This window comes from Marmota marmota, unplaced genomic scaffold (assembly GCF_001458135.2).
Source record: "Marmota marmota marmota unplaced genomic scaffold, marMar, whole genome shotgun sequence".
Lineage (NCBI taxonomy): Eukaryota > Metazoa > Chordata > Mammalia > Rodentia > Sciuridae > Marmota > Marmota marmota.
The window spans coordinates 14,385,377-14,410,894 of record NW_026000048.1 but is presented as its reverse complement, the minus strand read 5'-3'; the positions used below and the strand labels follow the sequence as shown (position 1 = coordinate 14,410,894).

The following is a 25,518-nucleotide window of genomic DNA, read 5'->3' as shown; positions in this document are numbered from 1 at the left end:
TTCCCAAGAGGACGACTTCCACCTGACTGTGATCCCCAATTGACCTTGGGAAACACCAATTCTGACATGCTGCTGTCATTGGGAATGTTATTGGATGTTCTTTTACTTCGTACCCTCACAGTGGAGAATATGCTCTTGAACAATTGCAGAGATGGCAAATATTGCTCATTTTGAGGGCAATTTCTATTTTGGGTTGGAGAAAGGGGACATCCTGATAAGAATGGCTATGTGGGCTCATAAAAGCTTGCTGTCTGGTGTGCTGAGTTTCCTTTGTAAATCTTTTAAAATGCCTCTGATCTGCTCTCCTGATTTCCCCCTAGTGGCCCTTAGAGGGGCAAAGAAGAGACCTGCTCTCTTTGGACAGTCTCCCAAGTGTGATGAACTTGTGTGCTGTCCACTCTCCACTAGTGTTGTAGAGAACAAGCTAGTCAGAGGACAGTGGCCAGCACTCCCTGACTCATAGCAGGCCATATTTTTAGCCCATGGCAGCAGCTCCACTGAGGCTTTGCAGAGTGGTGTGTGCTGGGGAAGGAAGGGACCCATTGGTTGCTAAGCCAGAATGGAAAGCCAGGCCTCTGCTAGGTAACCAACCACTCTGGGGTGTATAAGAGGGTTCTGTCCAGCAAGGCCAGCCATTACAAGGCCCATTACAAAGCTTCCAGTAAGAACTGAACAGATGTTTGTGTGTGCATGTGTTCATGTGTGTGCATATGTGTTTGCATGTGTATAAGTTAGTGACTCATCCACTCTAGAAGCCTGTTCCATACAGTTGCCAGAAAAAGGAGGCAGTCCTTTCTTTTTGTTCCCATTCCTTAAACTTCACTATTTGTATTCTTTTTAAGTCCTTTTACAAACAAACTTGGCCAAATCGGGCCCTTCCCTGATGGACTTACAAAATACACGAGGATTATTTAAGCTGAATTTGAAAAACAAAAGTTTATGGCAACTATAAAATAACTTAGGAAGAGTTCCTCAGCTCTGTCCTGTGCCCCCTCGGTTCTGGGGATGGAACCCAGGGCCTCACCCATGCTAGGCAAGTGTGCTACCACAGAGCCACACCTCAGAAGAGTTGCCTTCTGCTGACTTTTTTTATTCTATTCCTAAAGAATTTTGGAGTCTCGCCTCATTTTCTTACTAAAGGAGATGTGTGCAGAGGGTCCTACTTATTTTGGAGTTTGGGAAACCTGCAGAGATTCAGGAGAGAACCAAGCCCTTATTAGTTTATCTTGGTGATCACCCAACTCTTGTCCAGAAATGAGGTGTGCATCCTTAGGGTACACTGCCATGCAGGACACGGTCGCATGAATCTTAAAGTTATTTTTTCTGTATGTGCACTCAGTAGATTTAAGAATCTAAGAACTAACAATAAGAATATAAAATTCATATGGAATACCACCAATGGGAGATACTGTTAATACTTTGTTTTATATAAATATACATATACATACATAAATACACACAAATGCATATATGTATGTATGTATGTATGCATGTATTTTTTAACTTTCCTCCATGCAAACCTGTGTGCTTATAGAAGATAGGAAGGGGTGGGAGGGAGAAAGAAAGAGAAAAGAAGGGAGAACAAATGGAAGGGAGGGAGGGAGAAAGGGAGAAAAAGATGGAAAGAGGGAGGGAGGAAAGAAGGGAGAGAGGGAGGGAGAGAGCAGGGGGGACATTTAACTTCCTTAACGTGGCATCGAGCTGTGCCCTCTGCTCTGTGGTCTGCCATCCTATAGCACTAAACTTCCAGAAAATGGTATTTACAGACTACATCCCATAACATTGTGAGGCTTATAACCGTGCTTCATAAGAAAGCAAATGCCATTCTTAAAGTTACTAGAACTCTGTATTGGGATGGGGCTTAGAGCCTGGACTTCCCTCTGTGGCATGCATTCTAAGGTCCTTTGCTGCTCTTTTCTCATAGGAACTCCCCACATTTCCGGAGGGAAGACTCTGGGCGCCCAAGAGGCCACCGTGCCGCCCAGCCAGCCCCTGCCTACAGGCGCCTCGGCCATCCACATGAGCCTGCTGGACATGAAGCGAAGTGTGGCTGAACTCAAGCTCCAGCTCCAGCAGATGAGACAGCTCCAGGTATCCCTCATGGATGCACCCTCTGTCTCGCTGGCCCTAGGTCTCCCTTCACCTCCTCCCCTAGCCCACCCCACTGCATCCTCTCTGGGCTCTTTCTGCCATCTTTTTCCTAGGGGCTAATTGGAGACCTGAAGCATTAGAACCCTAATGGCCTGGTTTTCCCTGCACTACTTAATCCTGGTCTAGAGCCTTCTGCTGCAACTACAGGCAATCTGTAATGATTTCTTTAAGTGGCGCATGCTCTTACACATGACAAAAAAAAAAAAATACTATTCACATCTGCTGTTGGAGAAGACTTGAATAGACAGGAGCCCTGTGGAGCATTCTAACAGCCAGTTAAGGCTGCCAGCTCAGTGTAGGCTCCTTCCTTCTCCCCAGGGAGCAGGCGCAAGGTGCTACAGTCAGCCAAGCTTTTTTTGTTTTGTTTTTGTTTTTTTTTTTATTTATTTATATGCAAGGAACTGAGATGTATTTAGAACTCTGAATTTATAATAGAAGATGAATTCATAAGGAAAAAAGCCATCCTGGATGATTTGTTGAGAAAAACATCTGCATTTTATTTGCATAGTATGTTCCAAGTTTTTTTTTTTTTTTTATCCTTTTCCATTGTTGAGGAATATATGTACTATAGGGGAATCAAAGGGGAGAGAAAATAACTCTCATGTCACAAATCTTGGTCAACAAATCCCATAAATCTTACACTGCATAAAACTTCTATCACTTGGTATAAGGACTAAAGAGCTGGCTTGCATATCTCTTTATGAGGTCACAGGATTGCTTCATGGATCAGCCTCATACCTCCCTGCCTTTTGTGGTGGATGGAGCACCGAGGATATAGTTCTGGCTCAGACTTTATTCAAGATATTCCCTGACTTCCTTCAAGAAGCTCTTGGGCTGGTTATAGTGGCGCACGCCTATAATCCCAGCGGCTCAGGAAGCTGAGACAGGAGGATTGTGAGTTCAAAGCCAGCCTCAGCAACGGCAAGGCACCAAGCATCTCAGTGAGACCCTGTCTCTAAATAAAATACAAAACAGGGCTGTGGATGTGGCTCAACGGTCAATTGTCCCTAAATTCAATCCCTAGTTCACCCTCCCCAAGAAAAAACCCAAAGTTCTTGAGCCGAATGTTGCTAACAGGAGAACACACAGGAGCCTGAGCCACCACTGTAGGGTCCTCAGTAGCCGAGGTGCAGTAAGGAAAGGTCTTTGAGTCACAGCTCTTCTGTCCCTTCCACACACTAATGACATAAACCCTACATTTTTCTCACCACCTTATTATGGCTAAGAAAATTATTTCCCCTTGCCCTCTGCATACCAGAGGACAAAAAGAGCAGCTGATTTGAGGGATCTGCCCAAGGCCCTAGCTTAGGTCACAGAAGTTAATAGAACAGACACACTGGTCAGTGCTCAGATCCCCACACCTGGGCTGTTTGGTGCAAATTTACTTACATCTCTTCTGAATCATGTCATCTGTGAAGTGGCCCATCCGTTGCATGGGCTTCTCCTTGCTTCACAATTTTTAAAGACTTTGCAATGAAATGAAGTATCCAAGTTGGGCTCGGGTTGTATGTTGGGGTGATGACACAGATGTCCTCAGTGTCCAGACAGTAATGTAAAAGGGGAAGTGAGGAGGGACAAGGGCAAAGTTGTCCCCTTAGAGACACTCTGTCTACACTCTGTCCCAGCCAACTCGTAGCCTGATGGTCGGTTATTTCAAGAGAATCTGGAAATACAGGTTTTACATGAAATACATCTATCTTTAAATGTTGGAAAGTAATTAAACTCAATTTTTTAGTGCTCTGAGGGCCAAAGGACACGTCTGCAGGCCAGAGATGGTCAGGGTTTCTGCAGGTGAAGTTCCTCCTCATGCCGCCCCTGCCTTTTGGCGCCACCTGCTGGCCATTTGGAAATTCTGCTCTCCTTGTTGTGCCCCCTGTAAGAGAAATGAGTGAATCTATCATTTATATACTAGTCCCTCACGGCTCTCAAAAGAGAAGTTGTTGGTTTTGGAACAAGAGTAGAATTAATTTGGCATCAATATCTTATTTGCCCTATATATTTCATGGGTGTTAAGGTGAATCTGATAGCACATCTATGGTGTTCCTATCTGTAGCATTGCACTTTGGTGAATGGTGTCATTTGGTACTCCAGCTGGCTAGCAGAGGTCTCCCACAAATTGCCAGTCTTTGCAGCCTTGAACTTGAAAGTTTTTCATCGAGGTCTAGGCCATTTTAACACCCAAGTTCCGCTATTGCTTCAGAACTGCTCAAGTCCTCTGGCTCTCCAAAAATAAAGAACAATGTACAAATGTGCTTTTGAGCTTAGAAATGTCTATAGTTCTCAAGTGCAGACATGTTGGGGAAGATAAATACCTTATTTCTAACCCAGCTGCTATTGTTTCTACCTGTGACTTGGTATTCTCTGCTTCCAGTTTGACTTCCCTCCCCCTCAGATTTCTATCTTTTCAGTCAGGGGAGTCTATTTAAGACAAAAACAACTCAGAATAATTAAGCTATGGCAGCACCCATTCTCCTTCAGCATATGTATTATTATACAGCAAAAATGAAGTGCAACCCCAAAGTGATTATAAGGCCAATAATGGAGCTATCATTAGAGATATGCGAAACTCTCTAGAAGAGTCTCAAAAGAACAAAAATTGAATTAGAAATTCAAATGTTCTTTGAACTGTGTTATAAAATACTGAAACTGAATGAAATCTTTTGTGCTTGGCAGCCAGCTACAGTAATTAGATAATTAAATCATTGGAAAATCCTAGACTGCAAGCATATCGTATTTGAGCATCTCACTTTCAGCACTGATAGATTCTTCTCAGGAATAGAAATGGGATGCAGACCCAGGAGGGTGTGTAGATTTTAGCAGGGCAGAAGGAAAGTTAAGGAAGGCAAAAGGAGCCCTAAGCAGATCAAGAGGACTTCAGAAACTCAGTTCATATAATACTCTGCTCTGCAGTTTCACTTGAATTCTCTACAGATGGTTCTCAATCCTGGCTGTCCGTTAGAGCCACTTCACGCTCTTAACAAAATGACCAATACTGAGGCACCCCTGCCAGAGTCTGACTTTAATGGTGTGGACTAGAGGTGTGGACTAGCTGGTGATTCTAGAATGTTCCAGGGCAAGAGCTACTGCTCTCAGGTTATTATGGATGCTCGTTCTTATAAGGTACCTCATGGAACTGTTTAGATCAGTCAGCCATCACAGAAGGTAAAATAGGAACTAACGAAGTCACCTATCACTCTGTGAGAACAGAATACACAGTAACCTAAAGCCTCATTCCCCAGGGGCTATTTTTGTGCCCTCTGCTTAGGTATGTTTGGTAGGATTGCTACATGCATCTTTTATGTTGCTATTTTCCTGTTCCCAAATAACAGTCTATAATCGGCTAGCAACAATGGAAAATATTTTTCTTCCTAACAACTGTTCTCTTTCAAAGATAATTGTCTATGTATATTACCTTTCCTGATATGATTGGGGAGAGGAAGCTTTTTTCTGAGGGATAAACAACATCTTTTTCCCAAACGGCTCAGTACTTGGATTTTGCCAAGGTAATTCCAGACCCACAGAAGCGACTGCACTTCTAACCCTCTCTGTGGGCTAAGGAGAAATAAGTCTTCTAGAAGTGTTGGTGCAAGTTCTGTGGAAACCAAATGAGACTTGACCTAAATCAAGAGACTAGAAACATTCAACTTATTTAATTCCCACAACTTTTTTTCTTAGACCCTATCTCCTAATTGTGATACTCCTGACCAAAAAAAAAAAAAAAAAATTGAGTTGTTCTGAATTTAGTGTTACATTTTTAAGACTACTGTGAATTTGCTATCTCTTCCCAGAGAGGGAGGATCAACATAATAAAAGAAACAGCAGTACACAGAGCCCTTGTGTTTGAAATGATAAAATTCAATAGTTATCTGAATGTATCTTTTTATAAGACACTACTTCTTGTTTCGGGGTCTTGTTTATTTTCTGATGTCCAAAATAATGGTCAGGGGAATGTGTATTCCAGAGAAAAGCATACCAGAAGTGGCCTGTGTGGAAAAAACCTGTCTTCTCCTGCCAGGCAGAAATAATAAATAAAACTAGTACAGGGCTTGAAAATTAGGCTGCTTGGTGCAATATTCCCAGCCTCAATCAGATCTTCAGACAATAAGAAGCTGTCTGAGATGGGGAGACAGCACCCAGATAACATGCAGCTGTGACCAGGCATCCTCTGTCTTGTTCCCTAAAGCCTGAGAGAACTTGTCCAGTTGCTCATGAGTCATTCTGGGGTCTGGTGATCATCACGAAACTTCCCAACTTTTGGTGCAGTCGCTGTTCAGTATCACTGCTAGACAGAAAAACCATTCCCATCACACTGTCCACTGTGGTCAAAGCTGATTTTTACCAAAGAAATCAAGAATAAGTACATGAAGTACAGGTCTATTTTTAGGTAGGTGGAATTTGATTTAAACAGTTTCCTACTTTGTTTATGAAATCGATATGGAAAACTCATTTGGCCCAATTAAAATTTTAATGTCCAAGAACATTATTTCTGCCTAAGTATGCTTATTAACGTGTCAAAGACATTTTCCGTAAATTATGTTTCCAGCTATGAAGGAATAACTGCAGATCCACTTGCCTTCCCGCTGTTGACAGCTAGAGAACTGAAAAGCAAATGAAACTAATTTCAGACACTAGACAACAGATAACAGGGATGTGATACTTCGGAGAATGGGAACAAAGCTGATAAGACCCACCAGTGACCCAGATTTCTGCCTAGAGATGCTTTTCAAAGGTAATACTTGGGATACCCCAAGCAGCCCAGGATCAGCTGCTGAGTTGAAATAAGATCAACATTTAGAGAGCTGAGGCAACTAGAGTTTGTAGAATGGAGTACCAAGGAGAAGAAAGCTGTGCACAGAAAGAACTATGTAAATCTGTGGATCTCTTGTTGGGTCATAAGCCAGTTCTGTGTGGTGTGGAAAGACAGCCAGGCAAAGACCAAGTTGGGAGACCTGGGAGCTGAAAACTTCCCAGAGCCCATACAGGCTTGGAAGATGTTTTCAAGTTTTGATGTTCATATTTTGACACGAAAGAGTAGAGAAGCCTTGTAGAACACATGAGCATTCAGCAAAGAACAGAGAAAGGCTATGCTTCAGTCTTAAGGAACACCCTTAAGACTTCAAAGGCCAAAGTTGATCCACAAGTAACTGAAGTGTCTACCAGAGAAAGTCCAGAATCTATAAAGGAAAACAACAAAATCCCAAACTCCATGTCTAGCATCTCATCAAAAATTACTAGACATAATGATTCTGAAAAATGTGATTTATAACCTTAAGAAAAATCACCCAGTAGAAACCAACCAGAAATGACACGGATAATTAAGTCAGAAGCAAGGACTTCAAAACAGATATTATTCTTCCCAAGAATTTAAAGGAAATTATGAACATAATAAAACAAGAAATGGAAAAATATTTTTTAAAAAAAATCCCAGTGCAGCTTTTAATGCTGAAAAGCACGGTATTTGAGCGGACTTAGATAAGTCACTGCCCAAACAAAATATCAGTCAACTTGAAAACATAGCAATAGTGACTGTCCAAGCTGAAGTATAAGAATAAAACAAGGGGCTGGGGATGTGGCTCAAGCAGTAGCGCGCTTGCCTGGCATGTGCGGGGCACTGGGTTCGATCCTCAGCACCACATAAAAATAAAATAAAGATGTTGTGTCTACCAAAAAATAAAAAATAAAAAATTCTCTCTCTCTCTCTCTCTCTCTCTCTCTCTCTAAAAAAAAAAAAAAAAAAAAAAAAAAAATTTAGTGACCTGTGGAACAAAATCAAGGGGTCAGTAAAGGACAGAAAAATATTCAGAGATCAGGACTGTGATTTTGCCAACTTTGATGAAAGTTGTAAATCCAAGACCAATAGAACTCAATAAACACCTTGACCAGTCAGCACAAAGGAAACCACACTAAAGCTGGGTGTAATCGATGCTAAAAATCAAGAGATAGGGCTGGGGTTGTGGCTCAGCCGTAGAGCGCTCATCTAGCACATGCGAGGCCCTGGGTTTGGTCCTCAGCACCACATAAAAATAAATAAATAAAATAAAGGTATTGGGTCCAACTACAACTGAAAAATAAATATTTCTTTAAAAATCAAGGGATAACTAGGAAATTTTAAAAACAGCCAGAAGGGGAAAAAGAGAAATGAAATTATACAAAGAATCATAAATAAGAATGAATCCCAGCTTCTCATCAGAAACAAAATACAAGTCACAAGACAATGGAGTGGCCTCTTTAAAGTGTTCAAAGGAAAAAATCTCAGAAAACAGAGACCCTTCCCAACTCGTATCATGAAGCCAGTATTACCCTAAGGCAAAACCAGATAGAAATATTATAGGAAAAGCACAGACCAATATTCCTCATGAAAATAGATTCAGCAAATCCTTAACAGAATAATAGCAGTGAAATTCAACCATAGGTAAAAAAGGATATAAATTTTTCCGGTAATACCAGATTGTTCTAACATGAAGAAACTAATCAATCTATTTGACCATATTAACAGTCCAAAGGAGAAAATTATATCATTTCAAGAAAAATTGAGAAAGCACGTGACAGAATTCACAACAGATAATGAAAACATACAGTGATCTAGGAGGAGAAGTAAATGTCCTTACACTACAGAAGGCATTTTAGTCATGGTGAAATGCCAAACGCATCCCATCACATCAGCGACAAGGCCAAGGGAATCTACTCTCCCTTCTATTTCACACTGTCCTGAAGACCCTAGCAAGTGCAAAAGGCTAGGAAAAAAAAAAAGGAGGCATCCAGCCAGGAAAGGGTGGTGGGACGATCCCTGGAGCCTATGAGGTCAAGACCAGCCTGGCAACGTAGTGAGAATCTGTCTCAAAACAAAACAAACCAACAGAAAGAAATAGAGGCATCCAGGTGGGAAGGTAAACAGTGTCATGGAATCTACAGGGCGTACTACTAGAAATAGAGTGTGCTACTATAAATAAGTGAAATTAACAAGATCAACAGAATCAGGGTAATAGGTAAAAATACAAAAATGTTGAAATACCACTCCAAAATAAAAAGAATGAATTGTTGAAACACTCAACAGCATGGCCAGGATCTCAAAAATCAGTATACTGGGCTGGGGATGGAGCTCAGAGGTAGAGTTCTTGCCTAGCGTGCATGAGGTCCTGGGTTCCATCCCCCACACCACGAAACAAACAAACAACCACAATGTTCTGAATGAAAGAAGCCAGACACCAAGGAGTACATACTGACTGTATAATTCCATTTCTATGACATTCTAGGAGAGGAGGAATTCATCTTTAATGACAGAAAGCAAACTGTGGCTTCCCTGGACTGAGGATTGGGGATTAATTGCAAAGGATAAGGAAGGAAAGTTTTAAAGTGATAAAAAATGTCTTCTGGCCTTGGGGTGGGGATTATACTGGCATATATATTTGTCCAAACTCACAGAACTCTGACTTAAGATGGGCCTATTTCATTGGTTGTAAATCATACTCCATGGAGTTGATTTTCAAAAAAATTGAAATGTAAGTATCACCTCCTAAGCAAAAATAAACCAATGATTTGAGCTGCCAATAACTTACTTACTGACTGAAAGCATTTTTTGTAAGCACTGTTTGCACTGTGCTGAGATGAAATGGGAACATTCCTGTGGCCTGGAGACAGCATCAACGGACATGAAGCAGGGGGGGAATAGAGAAAAGGAGACAGAGAAACTAGGCAAATGTTTATTCCTCCAGAGGTCATGCATCACTGCCCATGTGTCAGCTGGACTGCTGGGAAGTGTTCCCTCTTTGGTCCTCTCAACTGGATCCCCTAAAGCCTCTCTTTCTGGGAATGAGGATAATAAAGCCTAGAATTCAAGGAGAATGCCTCCCTCCTCTTCTAGCACTTAAATATGATGTGCAGTTATATTCTCCCAGGGCACCCATAGTCTGCTCAGAAATATTAACATTAACACTCATACAACAAATATGTGTTGGCTACATACCATGGACCAGAAACTGTGCTTATAGCTGGGAACAAAACAGACGTGTTCCCTTATCTTGATATTAGAACAACTTGGGATAGTGGGAAAATAGTTTGAATTCAAATTTTTCCTGGTTCTAATCCTGACAGTGCCTGCCAGGGAAGCAGGAAGAAATCCCTTGAACTTTCAGGGCTTTACTTTTCCTAGCTTTCAAATTTCAATTTTGAGAATCTGAAATATTCCAGCAGTAATTTCTAGCTTGATGGCCATTGTTAATACTCATTGCTAATGAGACTGTGGCACTGTTTGTTTGGGGGATTGGGGCAGGAGGGTTGTTGCAGAGGGCTGCGCCCCGCAGATCAGAGCACAGTGACATTATCTGTACGTTGGAGAGCCCTTTTCGTAGCCTCTGATGCTATTCTTGGTGGCAAATCAAATCATCTGAGAAATTTGAAAACTCCCAAGGCTCAGGCTGTACCTCAGACCAATTAAATCAGAATCTCTCGGGAGTGGGACTCATGCTTCCGTAACTTTTAGACTTATTTAATTACCTGTTTATTTGCCCCTTTCATACCCATCACTCTTCAACCACCCCCCTCCCTTTCAAAGGCAGTGGCTCTGTGGAATTGGATCTGTGGCAGTGAATTTGGGGCATACCATTTTGGTAGCAGGTAGCATTGTTCTGTGTATTTAATTGACACCCTGCCACAGCTATTGTGATTAGAGCAAGGTAGAACATTCAAGCTGAGCCCAGGGCATGGATGTAAACAGAGCCCAGGTTCTGTGAGCCTCTCCATATTTTAATCATTGAGGAAACAATTATGGACTCTCCATTGTTCTATTATCCTCAACATTGCTGCTTCATGCTGTTCTTTCACTCAGCAGACATTTATTGGGTTTCTGCTCTGTGCTTGGCACAGTGTCCTAGAGTCTTTGGAGCGCAGAAATTAACCAAGTGGAGGGAGAAGCATTCAAGAGGTCAAAATAGCAAGTGCAAAGTACCTGTGGTATAAAGAGCTTGGCCAGCCAAAGAAATTGAAAGTATACTGGTGTGTCTGGAGCACAGAGTGCTGGGTGCATGGAGTGAGGGGAGACTGGCCATGTGGGAAGGGGCCAGGCTGCCCAGCACCTTGTGGACAGGCTGGGGCTGCAGGGAGCATGGCAGGAAGTTGCTTCCAAAACTGGTGCCTTTCAGAAATACATTGACTGTTTGTAAGTCCACAGTAAAAAGACATTAGCAAAACAATTTAAAAAATTAGCAAAAGCAGGGTGAGAGCATGATTGTGAGTCATATGCAGAAGGTCACCAAGAGTGGCACATTTTTATTTGGTTCCCTCCCAAACAAAACCACAGGCCCCACCCCTAAGTTTTTGCTCCCTGATAACAGTAGGTAGTATGGACTCAGAGCTGGATTCATGCCAGAGACTATTGTAAGCACTCAATTGTCTTACTCAGTCTCCATGACCAGCCAAGAACTATGAACTATTACTACACCTTCTTATGGGTGGACTCAGAGATTAATGACTTGGCCACAGACACACCACTACTCAGTGGTAAAACTAGAAATTAGGCCCAGGCATTCTTTTTCTGGAAGCCAGTTAATCATGCAATGCTGATGTTGGAAACTAAAGTGGTTTTGCTTGTAGCCCGAGTTAAAATATGTTGTCTTTACTCCGAGAAAATAGATATTACAATGAGGTCTCAAGCAAGTAGTCCCACCGTCAGATTATACTCCTGCTCAACATGTACAGATCAGGAGCAGTTGGCAAAGACACCTCCACTCCCACGAGGGGATACATAGTAGTTAGAGAACAGTCCGTGAAACAAGGAAACAATTGAAATTTGCTACCTGATATTTCAGGGAAATTTTAGGAATGATATAATAGGCATAATAGAAGCACTGCTGTTGAGGCTGATCAAGGAAATTTGCTTGATGGATGTGCTGTCATAAAATTGTCCTACCCCAGGGACTCATGTTGTTGGTCTAGATTCTTATAAAGCCTAGATGCAAACTTGCACATCCTATATGCTCTGGGGTGACACACCAGAGAGTTCTGGAAGCTATGGAAAGTGTGGGCTTATGTACACATGCAGCCTTCTTCAAATCCAGGGATATTCGTAAATTGCCAAGAGCCTTGGGCTCATCTAGAAATCATTGTCATTGCTACCATTAACAATGAGTACTGTTTTAGAGTCTGGGATTCATAGGTATTCATATGAGAGGCACCAACTAGAGAGGCACATGTGCACTTTTAGCAGATACTCTGGAATATGCTATATCCAAGTTCACATTTATGGAGTATTTATCGCAATCCAAGCAGTATTTCATATAATCCTCAGAACAGCCCCGCCAAGGAAAGTAGGTCCCTCATCATTACAGATAGGGAAATGAAGACCAAGAAGGTCTAAATAATATGCCCAAAGTCTCAAGGTGGGGTTGGAAGAAGGTTCTGAGTTTATACAAAGTCTGCTTGGCTCCCAAGCAGCTAGGTTCTTTGCTGCTTTCTATAAAAACCTGTCCATAGAGTTTATATCTCGTACCCATGATGCACTGGCCAGAGGATAGAAATGATCCCTATTTTTTTTCCTTTTATAGCTACAGACATAAAAGTCTGGTTGTCAGTCAGTTGCTAAAATTCAGATGTTGGTTGAAGAAGCAACACAGTCTTTGAGCCCTTCCCTTTCCTGCTAAAATAAAGAAATAACGATGCAGTTGCAAAGATTCTGTTTATCGGAATCCACTTCTGAAGTCTGCAAGGCATTCAGCCGCCACGGTGGCAGGCAGGCACAGCCAATTGAGGCTGATTTCTTTTGTTCCACAGCTGCAGAACCAGGAGCTGCTGAGGGCCATGATGAAGAAGGCTGAGCTGGAAATCAGTAGCAAAGTTGTGGAAACAATGAAGAGGCTGGAGGATCCGGTGCAGCGACAGCGCACCCTAGTGGAGCAAGAGAGACAAAAATACCTCCACGAAGAGGAGAGGATTGTCAAGAAGTTATGGTGAGTTGTCAAGAAGTCACTGGTCCCATGTCTAGCTGTTGAACCTGGAAAGGAAAAAGAGTCTTTACTCAAAAGGAGGATTTTCTTAATTGGTGTTTTCTCCCTCTGTCTTTATTAAGCCCCTACTGTGTACAAGTGAGTGTTCCATTGGTCCTGGTATCTGTGAACACAGGTACCCCTCCATGGAGGCCTGGGAAATTCAGCAACCCCCAGATGACTGAGCTAGTCTTTTTACAAGTTGGAGCATTACATTTTTTTCTCTAGGGTTCAGCAACACATAAAATTAAAAGCAGCAAATGTCAAAACCCAATGATAAATGGAAAGTCTGTATTTAATCTCAATAAATTAAAACTAATAAGAAAAATAACACAGCACTAAAATTATCCTCCTATTATTCAACCATAGATGAAATTGCTGAAGAAGAATTTCAATGTAAAGTGTGTCTGATCCAGAATGAAAGATGCTTCCTTGGATGTTACCAATCTTATATAAGGTCCTTATTGAAAGCATCTATCAAATCCCACCATTGAAATGAGCAGAGTTTTATTACTCCCCATCAGGAGGCAGACCCATCTTTTATGTTAATGTATATTTTGGTATGCAACAAAGATTTGTTATAGAATTATTTCACCTTTAAGTGTAATGAATAGTCATTTTTCTAGGTTCCTCTGGTGTTGGTAGTTTTCTTTTGCTTAGAAATATTAAGTCTCTCAAGTTGGGATTTATAAGAGGGCAATTTGCAGATTCTTCCTATGACCAACCTAACCAGAATTCTCTATGATGGAAAGTGTTATATACTATCACCTATTTCATATTTGAGCTGTAGCTTATATTATCCCAATACCAATCCCATGTGTTTGATTAAAATGAGAATGTCCCTCTCAACAGTCTAGAGAGAAAAAAATCAATGTGAGTTATTATTTTCCAAATAAAAGTAGACCACTCTTCATTGACATCTCAAAAAAACTTCTAAAATTTTACTTAGTTCATACATTTGTGGACAGAGTTGATCACCCACCATGAGGTAATAAGGCTATTATTTATCTAAAATGATTTTATGACAGCCAGATTATTTAATACTAGGTCTCAAGACTTATCTGTAAATATATATACTTATATATACATACATTTAATATTTGTATAAATTTTCAAGAATATTATGAAAAAAAGAAAATGTCCTTAAAATTTTTTGTATATTGGTTAACTAACTCTTGTTTCTGGCCTTTAACAAGCATCTTTATCTCAATAATATCCTAAGACTAGTAGCTTAGCTGATAAAGGAACAAATATGTTGTACCATATTTTACTGCATAATTGTCACAGATCTGATACCAAACTTTTTTTGCATAAAACTGAGATGCGACCTTTATGAGAGGCTTTTTAAAAATTGTGTCACTATTACTCAAAAATCATTTATTACTAAACTGTCTTTGGTGCAAGATTCAGATGCACAGAATACTCGTGAATCTATGTTAAGACAGTTGCAACAATTATGCCATGAAATACGTGAGAGGATTTTTTTCTGGTTGGTGTTATGGGATGGCCATAAATGAATAAAGTATGCACAGGGCCCTTGGGGATCTTCAGTGTAGCAAAGCAGAATGTATAAATAGGAGTTTAGTGCAGAACTGGTGATATGCAGGTTGTGGGTGAACCTACTGCTTGTGAGCCCAGGGATCAGGAGACTTAACCTGAAGTAGTTATTCTTTATATGTCCCACAGGCCAAGCACTGCCCTATACACATGGTAATGTCAAAAGTGGTTTGTTAAACTGAACTGAGATGGGCTTAAAGGCAGGTGAATTTCATCAGCAGAGGCTAGATACCTTTCTGGCAGAGGAACCCTATGGACCACAGAGTCTCTGGACCAGGAAAGTACAGGATATCCTTAGAGAATTGGGGGTAGTCCAGTTTGGCAGGAGAATTGAATGCAAGATACTACTTCCAAAGTCTTCTGTTTAGGTTGTGCCATTCATTTCTAGATCTTATACTACACTCCACGTGGATATCCGCCTGATGCCTGTCTGGGCTGTGCCTACCAAAATTGGAAGATCATGTTAACAGAAACCTGAATTTCTGGGTTTTGTTTTTATTATTGGTTTTGTTTTGTTTTGATTTGACTTGATTTGGTTTGGTTTGGTACCAGGGATTGAACCCAGGAGCACTTAACCACTAAACCACATCACCAGCCCCTTTTATATTTTTTTATTTAGAGACAGGGGCTCAATAAGCTGCTTAGGGTCTCGCTAAGTTGCTGAGGCTGGCTTTGAACTTGCAATCTTTCTGCCTCAGCCTCGTGAACCACAGGTGTGCACCACTGCACCAGGCTGAATCTCTGGTTTTTATACAAGTTTCCAGGTCCAACCCCAACTGATAATTTCTCTCAATGAAACTTAAGCTACATAGATGATTCCAAAGTACCTGCACATGATGAGGAATGATTTTTGATCAAGGAAATAGCAAAACTCGACCTGTATTCTGTAAAGTTCCCTCTGGTGGTCCTGTGCCAGGCTGATTGCAGAAGATTAGTAATTGACCACACTAGAAGCAAGTGTAACAATCTAGGGAAAGAGGCAATGAAGCCTGAACCAAACAACAGAAAAAGGAATAGGAAAAGAAATCAAAGACAAAATACACTAAAGTACAATTGCCTAAAACTAGGTCTGGGGCTGGGGCTAGGGTTCAGCGGTAGTGCATTTGCCTGGCATGTATGAGGAACTGGGTTCAAGTCTCAGCACCGCATATAAGTAAATAAAATAAAGGTCTATCAAGAACTAAAAATATATATTTTTAAAAAAACTAGGTCTGGATTCTTCTCAAAGATGTCATATATATATATATATATATATATATATATATATATACCCTTGTAATATTTTTGTAACTTTTCCTTTACCTCTTATAATGTATAAAGTGGGTTAACTGGATGTGTGCGCATAGTGAGAGCACAGGTTATAAAAGATAGTCATAAATTCCCAACTCTGGGACATGAGGGAACAGAGACCTCTCTCTTTCTCCTCCTCTTGTTCTTCCTTTTCCTTCCAAGCACAAGTTCCCTTGGAGTGCCCGTGAAGCCAGGTACTAGCAGGCAAGTCAGACAGCAGAGAGGTGAATTTGAGTCTAAAAGGATAGATAGATATTGGGTCATGATCATTTCTCTTTCATGGTTTTCTACCTGGAAATAATAGTTGGGCTTATAATAACGGATGAAATCTATTTTAACAAACTCTATGCTTTTTAACAAAAGTAGCATGAAAAGTAACTTAGTATTTCAAAAGTCACACTGATTGTTAGGTTAAAAGATGTTCCACATTCTTTTTAGCTCCGGTGTCTCTTTTACAATTTTTCAATTCACAAATGTAATATTTAATGCTTTGTCTAAATAGGTATCATGAACATTAGAATAGAAGGGACACTTGTGTACCATAGTATCAGTTTGTACAACAAAGAAAATCTATGAGTTATGAGGGTTAGAAAATCCAAGAGTCACATTGTGTAGAAAAGATCAAAATGGAATTCAGGTAGAGTGACTGTGGGTCCTGTTTGGTCATATAGAAAATAACCTTTCCAAAGATACCATATGTAGTGCTTCATGAGGGACGGCACACAGTCTCTCCTCCTCAGGGATACAGTAAATGTAGGAAGCATCTTTGGGTCTGTTCTCCTAATACTAAGCACCTTTCCATTGTTCACAAATGTGGACAGTGAGCAAGCAAGACTTTCCCTTTGGGTCCAGAAGGGCATTATTTCATCAGAAATGTTCACAAGCAATTTCTACAACAGAATGAATGATATCACTACATTCTCCATCCACTGGTCAGAAGTGGATGAATTTGTCATTTGCCTTATGGTCCTTGTTGGATATACAGCGTATCCCTGCCTGAATTTCTTCCACAGCTGCCAAGGCGCCTTCCGCTTGCCCACCCGATGGAAAGGGGCTTTGTGATCCATCGTTTTGCTGATAACTCTGCCTTCTTTTATCTCTAGCCAGCTCCCTGTTCCATACTCTGTTCCAGGAAGCAGAATCACTGTTCACTTACTGCCACCTAGTGGTCCTGCAACGTTCCTTCCCCTGTTAATCTTTGAGTGTGAGTGTGTGCCCACGCACACATGCGTATTTATTATACAGAATGGTGGGTTTCACTGTGGCATATATGCTTATATGGTTTGGTCAAATACATCCCCCATTACCTCTCCTTACCCTCCCTTCCATCCTCCTCCCAATCCCTTTTCTCTATACTAGTAGGTTTCCTTGTACATTCATGACAAAATTTTCTCTGGTTGCATTCCCAGGCAACTGAAATGATACCAACAGGTGTTTAGGGGAGCGCTGGTAATGTGCCCAGAGGCAGGCTGTTGTTTTCTTGTTGTTTCAAGTGGAAAAGCTTAACTTAGCTCTATTGGAGCTGACATCTCTACACCCAAACACACACACACACACACACACACACACACACACACACACACCAGAAACCAGATTGGTAAACATATCTTCTGTTTTTAGCTTGAATAGGAAAGAGTCAATCCTCAGTCAGGGACAGTTTTGTTCCTCCTCCCCTAGGGACATTTGACAATGTCTAGACATTCTTATTTATCACTAGTTACAGGGGGGGAAGGTGCCAGGGTGCTACTTGCATTTCAAAAGTGAAGGCTGGGGGCTACTAAACATCATAGTGTGCATAGGTTAGTTCCTGACCAAAAAAAAGGAATTATTTGGCCCAAGATGCCAAACAGTGAAGTTGAGAAACCTGATGTAAACCAGTCCATACTTCTCATTTCACTCCACTAAGTGCTTCTGTGTGCACACACTGACCCATCCCACCCCACCATGAAGTGCACTCATCCCTCCCTTAGCTGGTATCAGCACCACTGGGAATAAAGAACGGTCTTTCACCAGGCATGATCTTCTGGCCAGTGGGGGCCTCCCCATGAACAGACCCTGGGAAAACCTCCTTGGACCTGCCTTACACCTCAGGGAATATTCCAAGCCAAACCCAGCTACTGTTCTAATGTGCTCTCGGCATCTAAGTGAAAGGCTTAGGAGGGTTGGACACTGTGAAATTGGAGACTAGGCGAGCACTCCGCCTTTGTACCCATCCTTCCTGAGGACCTCACTGTTGAGCTGTCTGCTGTCTGCTTCCCCCACAGTGAGCTGGAAGACTTTGTTGAAGACTTGAAGAAGGACTCTTCGTCCGCTGGCCGAGTGGTTACTCTCAAGGATGTGGAAGATGGGGCTTTCCTCCTAAGACAAGTGGGAGAAGCAGTAGCCACCCTGAAAGGTGAGCATTCCACCAGAGGGGAGAAGTCTGAAGTGTGTTTCCTGAGATGCTTAAAGATCTGTCAAATAGGTGTCAAGTTTGTTGATGTGTACCTGTGATCCCAGCTACTGTGGAGGCTGAGGCAGGAGGATGGCTGAAGCCCAGGGGTTCAAGACCAGCCTGGTTAGTGTAATGAGACTCCCTTTAAAATAAGTAAAGATAGATAGATAGATAGATAGATAGATAGATATAATTTATATGTATTACATTTATATATATGCATACATGTGTGTGTGTGTGTATATATATATATATATATATATATATATATATATATATATATATATGTTAAATAGTGAAGGATTCATTCATGCAAGCATGCAAGCAATTATTTATAAAATGACTACACATGCCAGACACTGTCCTGGGTACTTGGGATACATCACTGAGCAAAACAGGCAAACATCCTACCTTCTTGAAGTTTATACTTAGTGGGTTCTGTAAGATTCAAGACTAATGATGCTAATAACACTTACTATCAATTTTCCTACTTGCTGGGCCCATACAGTGTGCCCGGACACCTGTGCCAAACTCTTTAAACATAACCCCAAGGTGCAGTTGGCCTTGACCCAAATATACAGGAGACAGGCCTAAAGGAGCTGTGACCTTGCGCAAAGTTACTTGACCTGACATTTTCCTATTCTCTTAACCCTGCCTCACCCTTCCCACAGACGTGTGAATTCCACACTTCTCAGTGCTATCCAGTGTCAGGGTGCAGGATGGGGGTGGTGGTTCTGCCATTCTCTTATAATCACCAGCTGGTCTGGCCTACAGGAGAATTTCCAACCTTACAAAACAAGATGAGAGCCGTCCTGCGCATAGAGGTCGAGGCCGTGCGGTTTCTGAAGGAGGAGCCACATAAGCTGGACAGTCTCCTAAAACGTGTGCGCAGCATGACAGACATCCTGACCATGCTGCGGAGGTAACTGGGAACCCCCGCACCCCCAGACTAGGAAGGCCTGCTGAGGGGGTGGGCCGGGGAGACCAGAGTGCATGTTGAAGACCCAGGTTCTGCCACCATCCAAGAGCCTGCGTCCAGGGTCATGTCATGACTTATCAAATCTTGTTTCTGGAAACCATGACTCCTTCCACCCCAGGGCTTTCATTGCAATATACCTCAAGGTTCTAATTCTTCAGCATAGACTTGCAGCATTGGACCCATTCTATGACTTAAAATGAATAGACATGGGCTTGGGGTGCAGCTTAGTGGTAGAGCGCGTTTATGGCATGTATGAGGTCCTGGGTTCCATCCCCAGCACCACAAGAAAATAAAATAATAAAATGAGTAGACACAGTCAACATTTCTTTAAAACAATCATTTGAAAGTTGGTTTTCTTCTTTGGCTTGGTTTTGTTTTGCTAGTAACACTTTGAAGTTGAAGACTAAATCAAAGTAGTCTATTAGCCTCCTTCATTCCAGAGGCATAGAAGACTTTGGTTTGGAGAAAGTGAGTAGTAATAAATAAGTCTCTCTTAAATTTCCTACTGAAGGAGTATCTGAGAGTGTGTTGGTGCCATCTAGAAAAGAGAACTAAGACTCCTAATGTGGCATGAGCCAGTCCCCTACCCAGGGTGAACCTGCTCATCAGGAAGGGTTACTATAGGGAAAGATTAAAGAAATCACTGAATGACCCATGACTTTCATTGTAAAGAAAAATTCAGAACTCCATAACCCACTCAAAGAGTGTTTACAGGCCTAGGAGTGCAACTGAGCAGCAGAGCCCTAGCCTAGCCTGTGCACGGCCCTGAGTTCAATCCCCAGCATGGGGTGGGGAGATGCCGACATATAAGCATGAAGGATTCGGAAGCACCCTGGTAAATAACATCCTGTATGCTCTGTCTTTGAGTTACAATTGGATCTCTCTCTTCTCAACCTAATAATAAGGATAACTTGGACCTCCCAGCGCTTTCTATGTATCCAACATTGCACTTTCTATGTATCAGATGCAGGACAGAACCCTTGATGCGTATTACCTCATCCACTCCAGGCACTGTTATTTCATTATTTATAGGTAGAATCTGAGACTTGGGGACATTCACTGCTAGCGAGAGGTGGGGCTGGGTTGTGAACAGATCTTTTGACTCCAGAGTAGCTGTCAGTTCTTACCTTACAGCCAGGGATGCAGTAAAGTTCAGTAACATTCTCTGTGCCCAGCCTTGGTGCTGGGTATATAGAGACAGTAATAAACAAGACAAGTGGGACCCTATCCTTATAAAAATTACTCTCTCCCATGAGGAATAGATACTAAACAACAACCAAAAATAAGCCACAGCCCTACAGTGGCAGTCCCTGAAGTGTTAGGGTTTTTTTAATAAGATCAAAAAGTTCCCCTTCTGGACCAGATTTGAGAGTAGGTCCCAGACAGAAGTAACATGTAGGAAACTTTCTTGTAGGGATTTTAATCACTGACTATAATTATTTGATCAGATTTAGAAGAAAAGTATCTGAAGTTCACAGTTAATTAAGGCAAATTATTAAGCGTGAGGAGCAGATTAAATTTTTCTAGCAAAGAATAACCTCGGAAAAGCCCCTTTTGAGATAACCCTCTATAGCAAGTGTGTAAGCACCAGGATGCTAAAGGAATCCAGATTAAAATAAAAAATGCTCCCTCCTGTGAAGTCCACATCTGACTGTATACAGGAAGACATTGCATGTGTGTTAAATTTTTTCATAAATGTCACACATTTTAAGTCTCCAAAGGAACTTTTTCTTCCAATAGGATAAAAATCTGTTAAACTAATTCTTTATGAAGCTTTAACCCAAATGTGGTAACTCATCCACAAGGCCACAAAAAAAAAAAAAGAAAAACAAAGCAACCTTATTAAGCAAAAATAGAGCATGAACTGCCAGGTAACACTGCTCATTCTCCCCTCCCTTCCCTTTCCATCCCTGAAAAGCAGTTAAAGGATGTGTTGAGAGCCAGCACAGAGTGATAGAAGACAGGATTATGGGTTTTGAACATTACATGACATTTTTACTTATAAATACTCAGTGGTGAGAATGGTACATAAAACAAGTCGAACAACTCAAAATAAAATAAATTTTAGCTTCTATCAGGGTGCCCATCACAAGCCTATTTATAGTTAATTTTGTACTAGCATGTTTGTGCATAACATGATACTCCGCATGGTGGAAGACCAAAGGATGAAGGTGGGAATGTGCATGTTCCTAAGGACATGCAGATGACCCTACACCATGGCAGAGAAGGTGAGGCGGGCGACAAATGGTCACAGTTCAGAGCATACTTAGGAGCTTGGAAAAATGCCCAAGTGGTTTGGCATAAGTGGAATTTGAGATGTTGGAAGAGATTCCTACCAGGCACCCAGAAGAGTGGGTAAGTTCCAGAGACAGAGTTGGAGGGGATCGTGGCCTGGTTCAGAGCAAGAGAGGGAGAAAGGAGGGGGACAGCAGAGGAGAGGGAGGAAGAGACAAAGGGAGGATCTAAGTTAAAGTCACCTTCATGGAGATGGTTACTGAAAATGGAAATAGTAGCCAAGTAAATTGGTAGAGATAGGAGAGAATAAATCTTGCGAAATCCCTGGGGAGTTAAAAGCCTGGGGTTGGTAAAGTCAAAAGTAAAGAAAGTAGTAAGTAACAGAGGAGAGTCACAAAATACAGTGTCTTTTTCTTTTTCTTTTCAAATCAGAAAAGAGAGAAGAGAGTACTTTAATAAGAAGGGATTGTAGGACTCTTAAGTTAGGGGTCAAGTTACAGGCGTGACATCATCTTATATCGTAACTTCACAACATTAGTTCTAACAATCCCCAAGGAAAACATTGCGACCATTGTCATTGTCACCATCCTTACATTTTACAGGAAAGTTTCTGAGGCTCAAAAAGGTGATGATCCCAGTGTTATATAACTAGAACATGGTAGAACTGACACTCAAACATAGGCGCATCTGTCAGCAAAGGTCCTGCCTTTTCCTCTGAAGCCTGGGTACAGATGGACACAGCAATGAATGACTCCCCAAAGCAGAGGAGGATGAGGACCAAGCACAATATTGCACTAGAGTCATCCATGACCTTGCAGAAAGATTTGGCTGGGTCCAGGTGGGGATGTCAGAGAACAACAGAAGGAATTAGAAGGCAGGTTACCTTTTGACGTGTCTGCCAATGGACGGAGGGTAGCTGGAGGCTTCAGAAAGGTCTGCACAGGCCAGGATCAGGTGGTGGAGTCAGAGTGTTGTTAGAATCCTGTTGTTCGTGTCATGTCACCACCATCCGAACAGTGACAGGCTGGCATCAGTCTGAGCACAACAGTGCTAGTGAAAAAGCGAATGAGATCATCTCCTGGGAAAGTCCTGGAGAAGCAGCCCTAGATAACTAGGAGCCATCAGGAGCTTTAGGGAGTTGCTATGGAAACCCTCACCCCCCAGCAGCTACTCTGAGTCTTGCATGTTTTGATCTCACCCAACTCTGGGATGCATGGCCTTCGAGTACACCACAGTGACAAGATGGAAGTGACCTATTTTAGCAGATAATTCTACTGTGCATGGTTTCTCCTAGACATGTCACCGATGGGCTCCTGAAGGGCACCGATGCAGCCCAAGCCGCACAGTATGTTGCTATGGAAAAGGCCACAGCCGCCGAAGTCTTGAAGAACCAGGAGGAAGCAGCCCATGGCCCCAGCCAGCCCTTCCATGGCACGGGAGTCCCTGGCGATGTGAAGTCGGAAGTGGTGCCTTTGTCTGGCATGACCGTTCACCACGCGCAGAGCTCTCCTGTGGTCATCCAGCCCTCCCAGCACTCCCTGGCCCTGCTGAACCCTGCCCAGAACTTGCCTGTCGGGACTGGTACCCACACAGCCAACCCTCCTGCAGTCACACAGGAAGTAACCTCTGCACTGCAGTCAGCTCCAGCCCCACAGTCCCCTCAGACACCCACGAATGGTTCCACCATGCAGAGCTTGTTCATTGAGGAAATCCACAGTGTGAGTGCCAAGAACAGGGCAGTGTCCATTGAGGTAGAGTCTTGTTTCCATTTCTCATCACCCCATTAACAGGTCCTTTCTCTGAATGAATTACAGTCTAATTATAGAGAGAGTGTGTGTATGAATTCATTTGTGGATCAAAGATATATTTTTACCAAAGATAGATTTTTTCTTCTTCAATTGGGGATAGGATTCCATAGCCAAGTTAAGGGAAAGGTCATAAGATTTGAGAAAGATGGCACCTAACCTTTAGCTGGAATATAAGTCAGTGGTGTGCTGGTAAATATTTAACAACCAGCTCTCTGGAAGAAAGCTCTGATTTGTGGCATTTGCCAATTTCCGTGGTGTACATTCTCCCACCGTGGCAAAATCAAGCTACTGTATAACATCACTGAGCAGGAAATTAGGGACAGAGGTGACCATCAGTTTCCTGAGCCAGTGGGTGCTGGCTTGAGTTTCCCCTGTGCTAAAGGCAGCCTGGGGAGAGTTACTACTGATCCTGAAAGACAGAGGATTCGTGATAAGCAGAGGAGGGGGTTGTGGCACTTTGGGATGGAGGGATGCTGGAGCAGAGGCTGAGTTCATAGTAAGCCTGTTTAACTGGAACCAAGGACATAAAGATGGGGAAATAGATGAAACCAGTTTGAGAAATGTGTGGAGTTTATTTTGAAGGTGTCAGAGAAATAATACTACAGATCTGACCCGTGATTTTTTTTAAAATAGCACCTTTAAGAAATTAATCTGGAGACAATATAGAGGATGGATTGTGGTAGTAGGTCTAGAATTAAGGAAGCTGAATGGCAAATTATAGTACTCTAAGAATGAAAAGCAAAGGCAGTCAAAATAGAAAGAGAAAGTGATCTTAAGTGAGGGGGCTGGGATCGTGGCTCAGTGGTAGAATGCTTACCTAGCATGTGTGAGGCACTGGGTCTCACATAAAAATAAACAAATAAAATAGTGGTATTGTGTCCATCTACAACTAAAAAATACATATATAAAAAAAAAAGATCAAGTGAGGGCTGGAAGTGTATTTCAGTGGTTGAGCACTTGCTTAGCATATGTGAGGACCTGGGTTCCATCCCAAACACCTCAAAAAAATTAAAGAAAAACCCAACATGTAGAAAAACACACTGTTTTTTAAATATTCTTTTTTAAACCCTGTATTTTGCTCCCTTAGCTCTTTTTCCTCTTACCTCATATCCTTTCCTTTGTATCCTGTAGCTCAGTGCTCTGTCCCCAGCAACCCAGTCCTAATCCTTCCTGCCTTTCTTGCAAGTCATCAGGGACTAACTCAGGGTGGGTATGTTGAGATGACCTCTTAAAACCAATGTGGCCACAGTCATGACCAGAAATTTGGTAGTGAAAAATATACCTTTGACAGCATTATCCGTGTAGCTTCTCTGTGTTCCAGAATTAAAAGCTGTGCCCCTAATCCAAGTCAGCAATATTTAAAAATTTCTTATTGCCAGGTGCAGTGACACATACCTGTAATCCCAGGTACTTGAGAGGCTGAGGCAAGAGGATTGCAAGTTCAAGGACAGCCTTGGCAACTTAATGAGATCCTGTCTCAAAATAAAAAATAAAAAGCCCTAGGGATGTAGCTTAGTAGTTGAGTACCTCTAGGTTCAATCCCCAGAATTGCAAAAATTAATTAATCAATATTGCTTCTTATAGGATTTTCTGGGCTTTGATTCTGTCCTTAATGCCTGATAGAGAAGCTGGGGAATATGCCCTTTCCTCCTGAGAATTTATAATCTGCCTCTTAAGACATCTCATCACTTTATCTCAATACTTAAAGGGTGTCAGTCTGATGACACTTTTATTTCACAAATATCCATTAAGAATATGGATATTGCTAGGTGGGGTGGCATACACCTCTAATCCCAGAAGTTCAGGAGGCTGAAGCAGGAGGATCACATGTTCAAAGCCAGCCTCAGCCCTAAGCAACTTATGGAGACCCTGTCTCAAAACATAAAAAAAAAAAAAGGACTGGGGATGTGACTTAGTTGGTTAAGTGCCCCTGGGTTCAATCCCTGGTACCCTTCCCCCACCAAAAAAATTTCTAAAAGAATATGGATATTTAAGAACTTAGCATAATAATCATTGTGATTTGTATATTTTGTTTTGAGAAGAGAATAAATCATCTCCTAAAAATGCCCTGATCCACAAAAAGGGAGA

General features: G+C 41.9%; 1 protein-coding gene across 31 annotated transcripts in view; it reads left to right on the top strand.

Moving 5' to 3' along the window:
• The window catches only part of Kiaa1217 (KIAA1217 ortholog), a 761,286-nt gene that overhangs the window by 718,410 nt on the left and 17,358 nt on the right, over positions 1-25,518 (top strand). For 29 of the 31 annotated variants that reach the window (XM_048812695.1, XM_015495236.2, XM_048812686.1 and 26 more), the window contains 5 exons: positions 1,925-2,091; positions 12,916-13,091; positions 18,239-18,369; positions 19,183-19,330; positions 22,917-23,373. In XM_048812695.1, the coding sequence (XP_048668652.1) occupies positions 1,925-2,091; positions 12,916-13,091; positions 18,239-18,369; positions 19,183-19,330; positions 22,917-23,373 (1,079 nt within the window). The remainder of the gene's footprint in view (positions 1-1,924; positions 2,092-12,915; positions 13,092-18,238; positions 18,370-19,182; positions 19,331-22,916; positions 23,374-25,518) is intronic. The other 2 variants (XM_015495237.2, XM_048812703.1) reach the window with 1 other exon arrangement.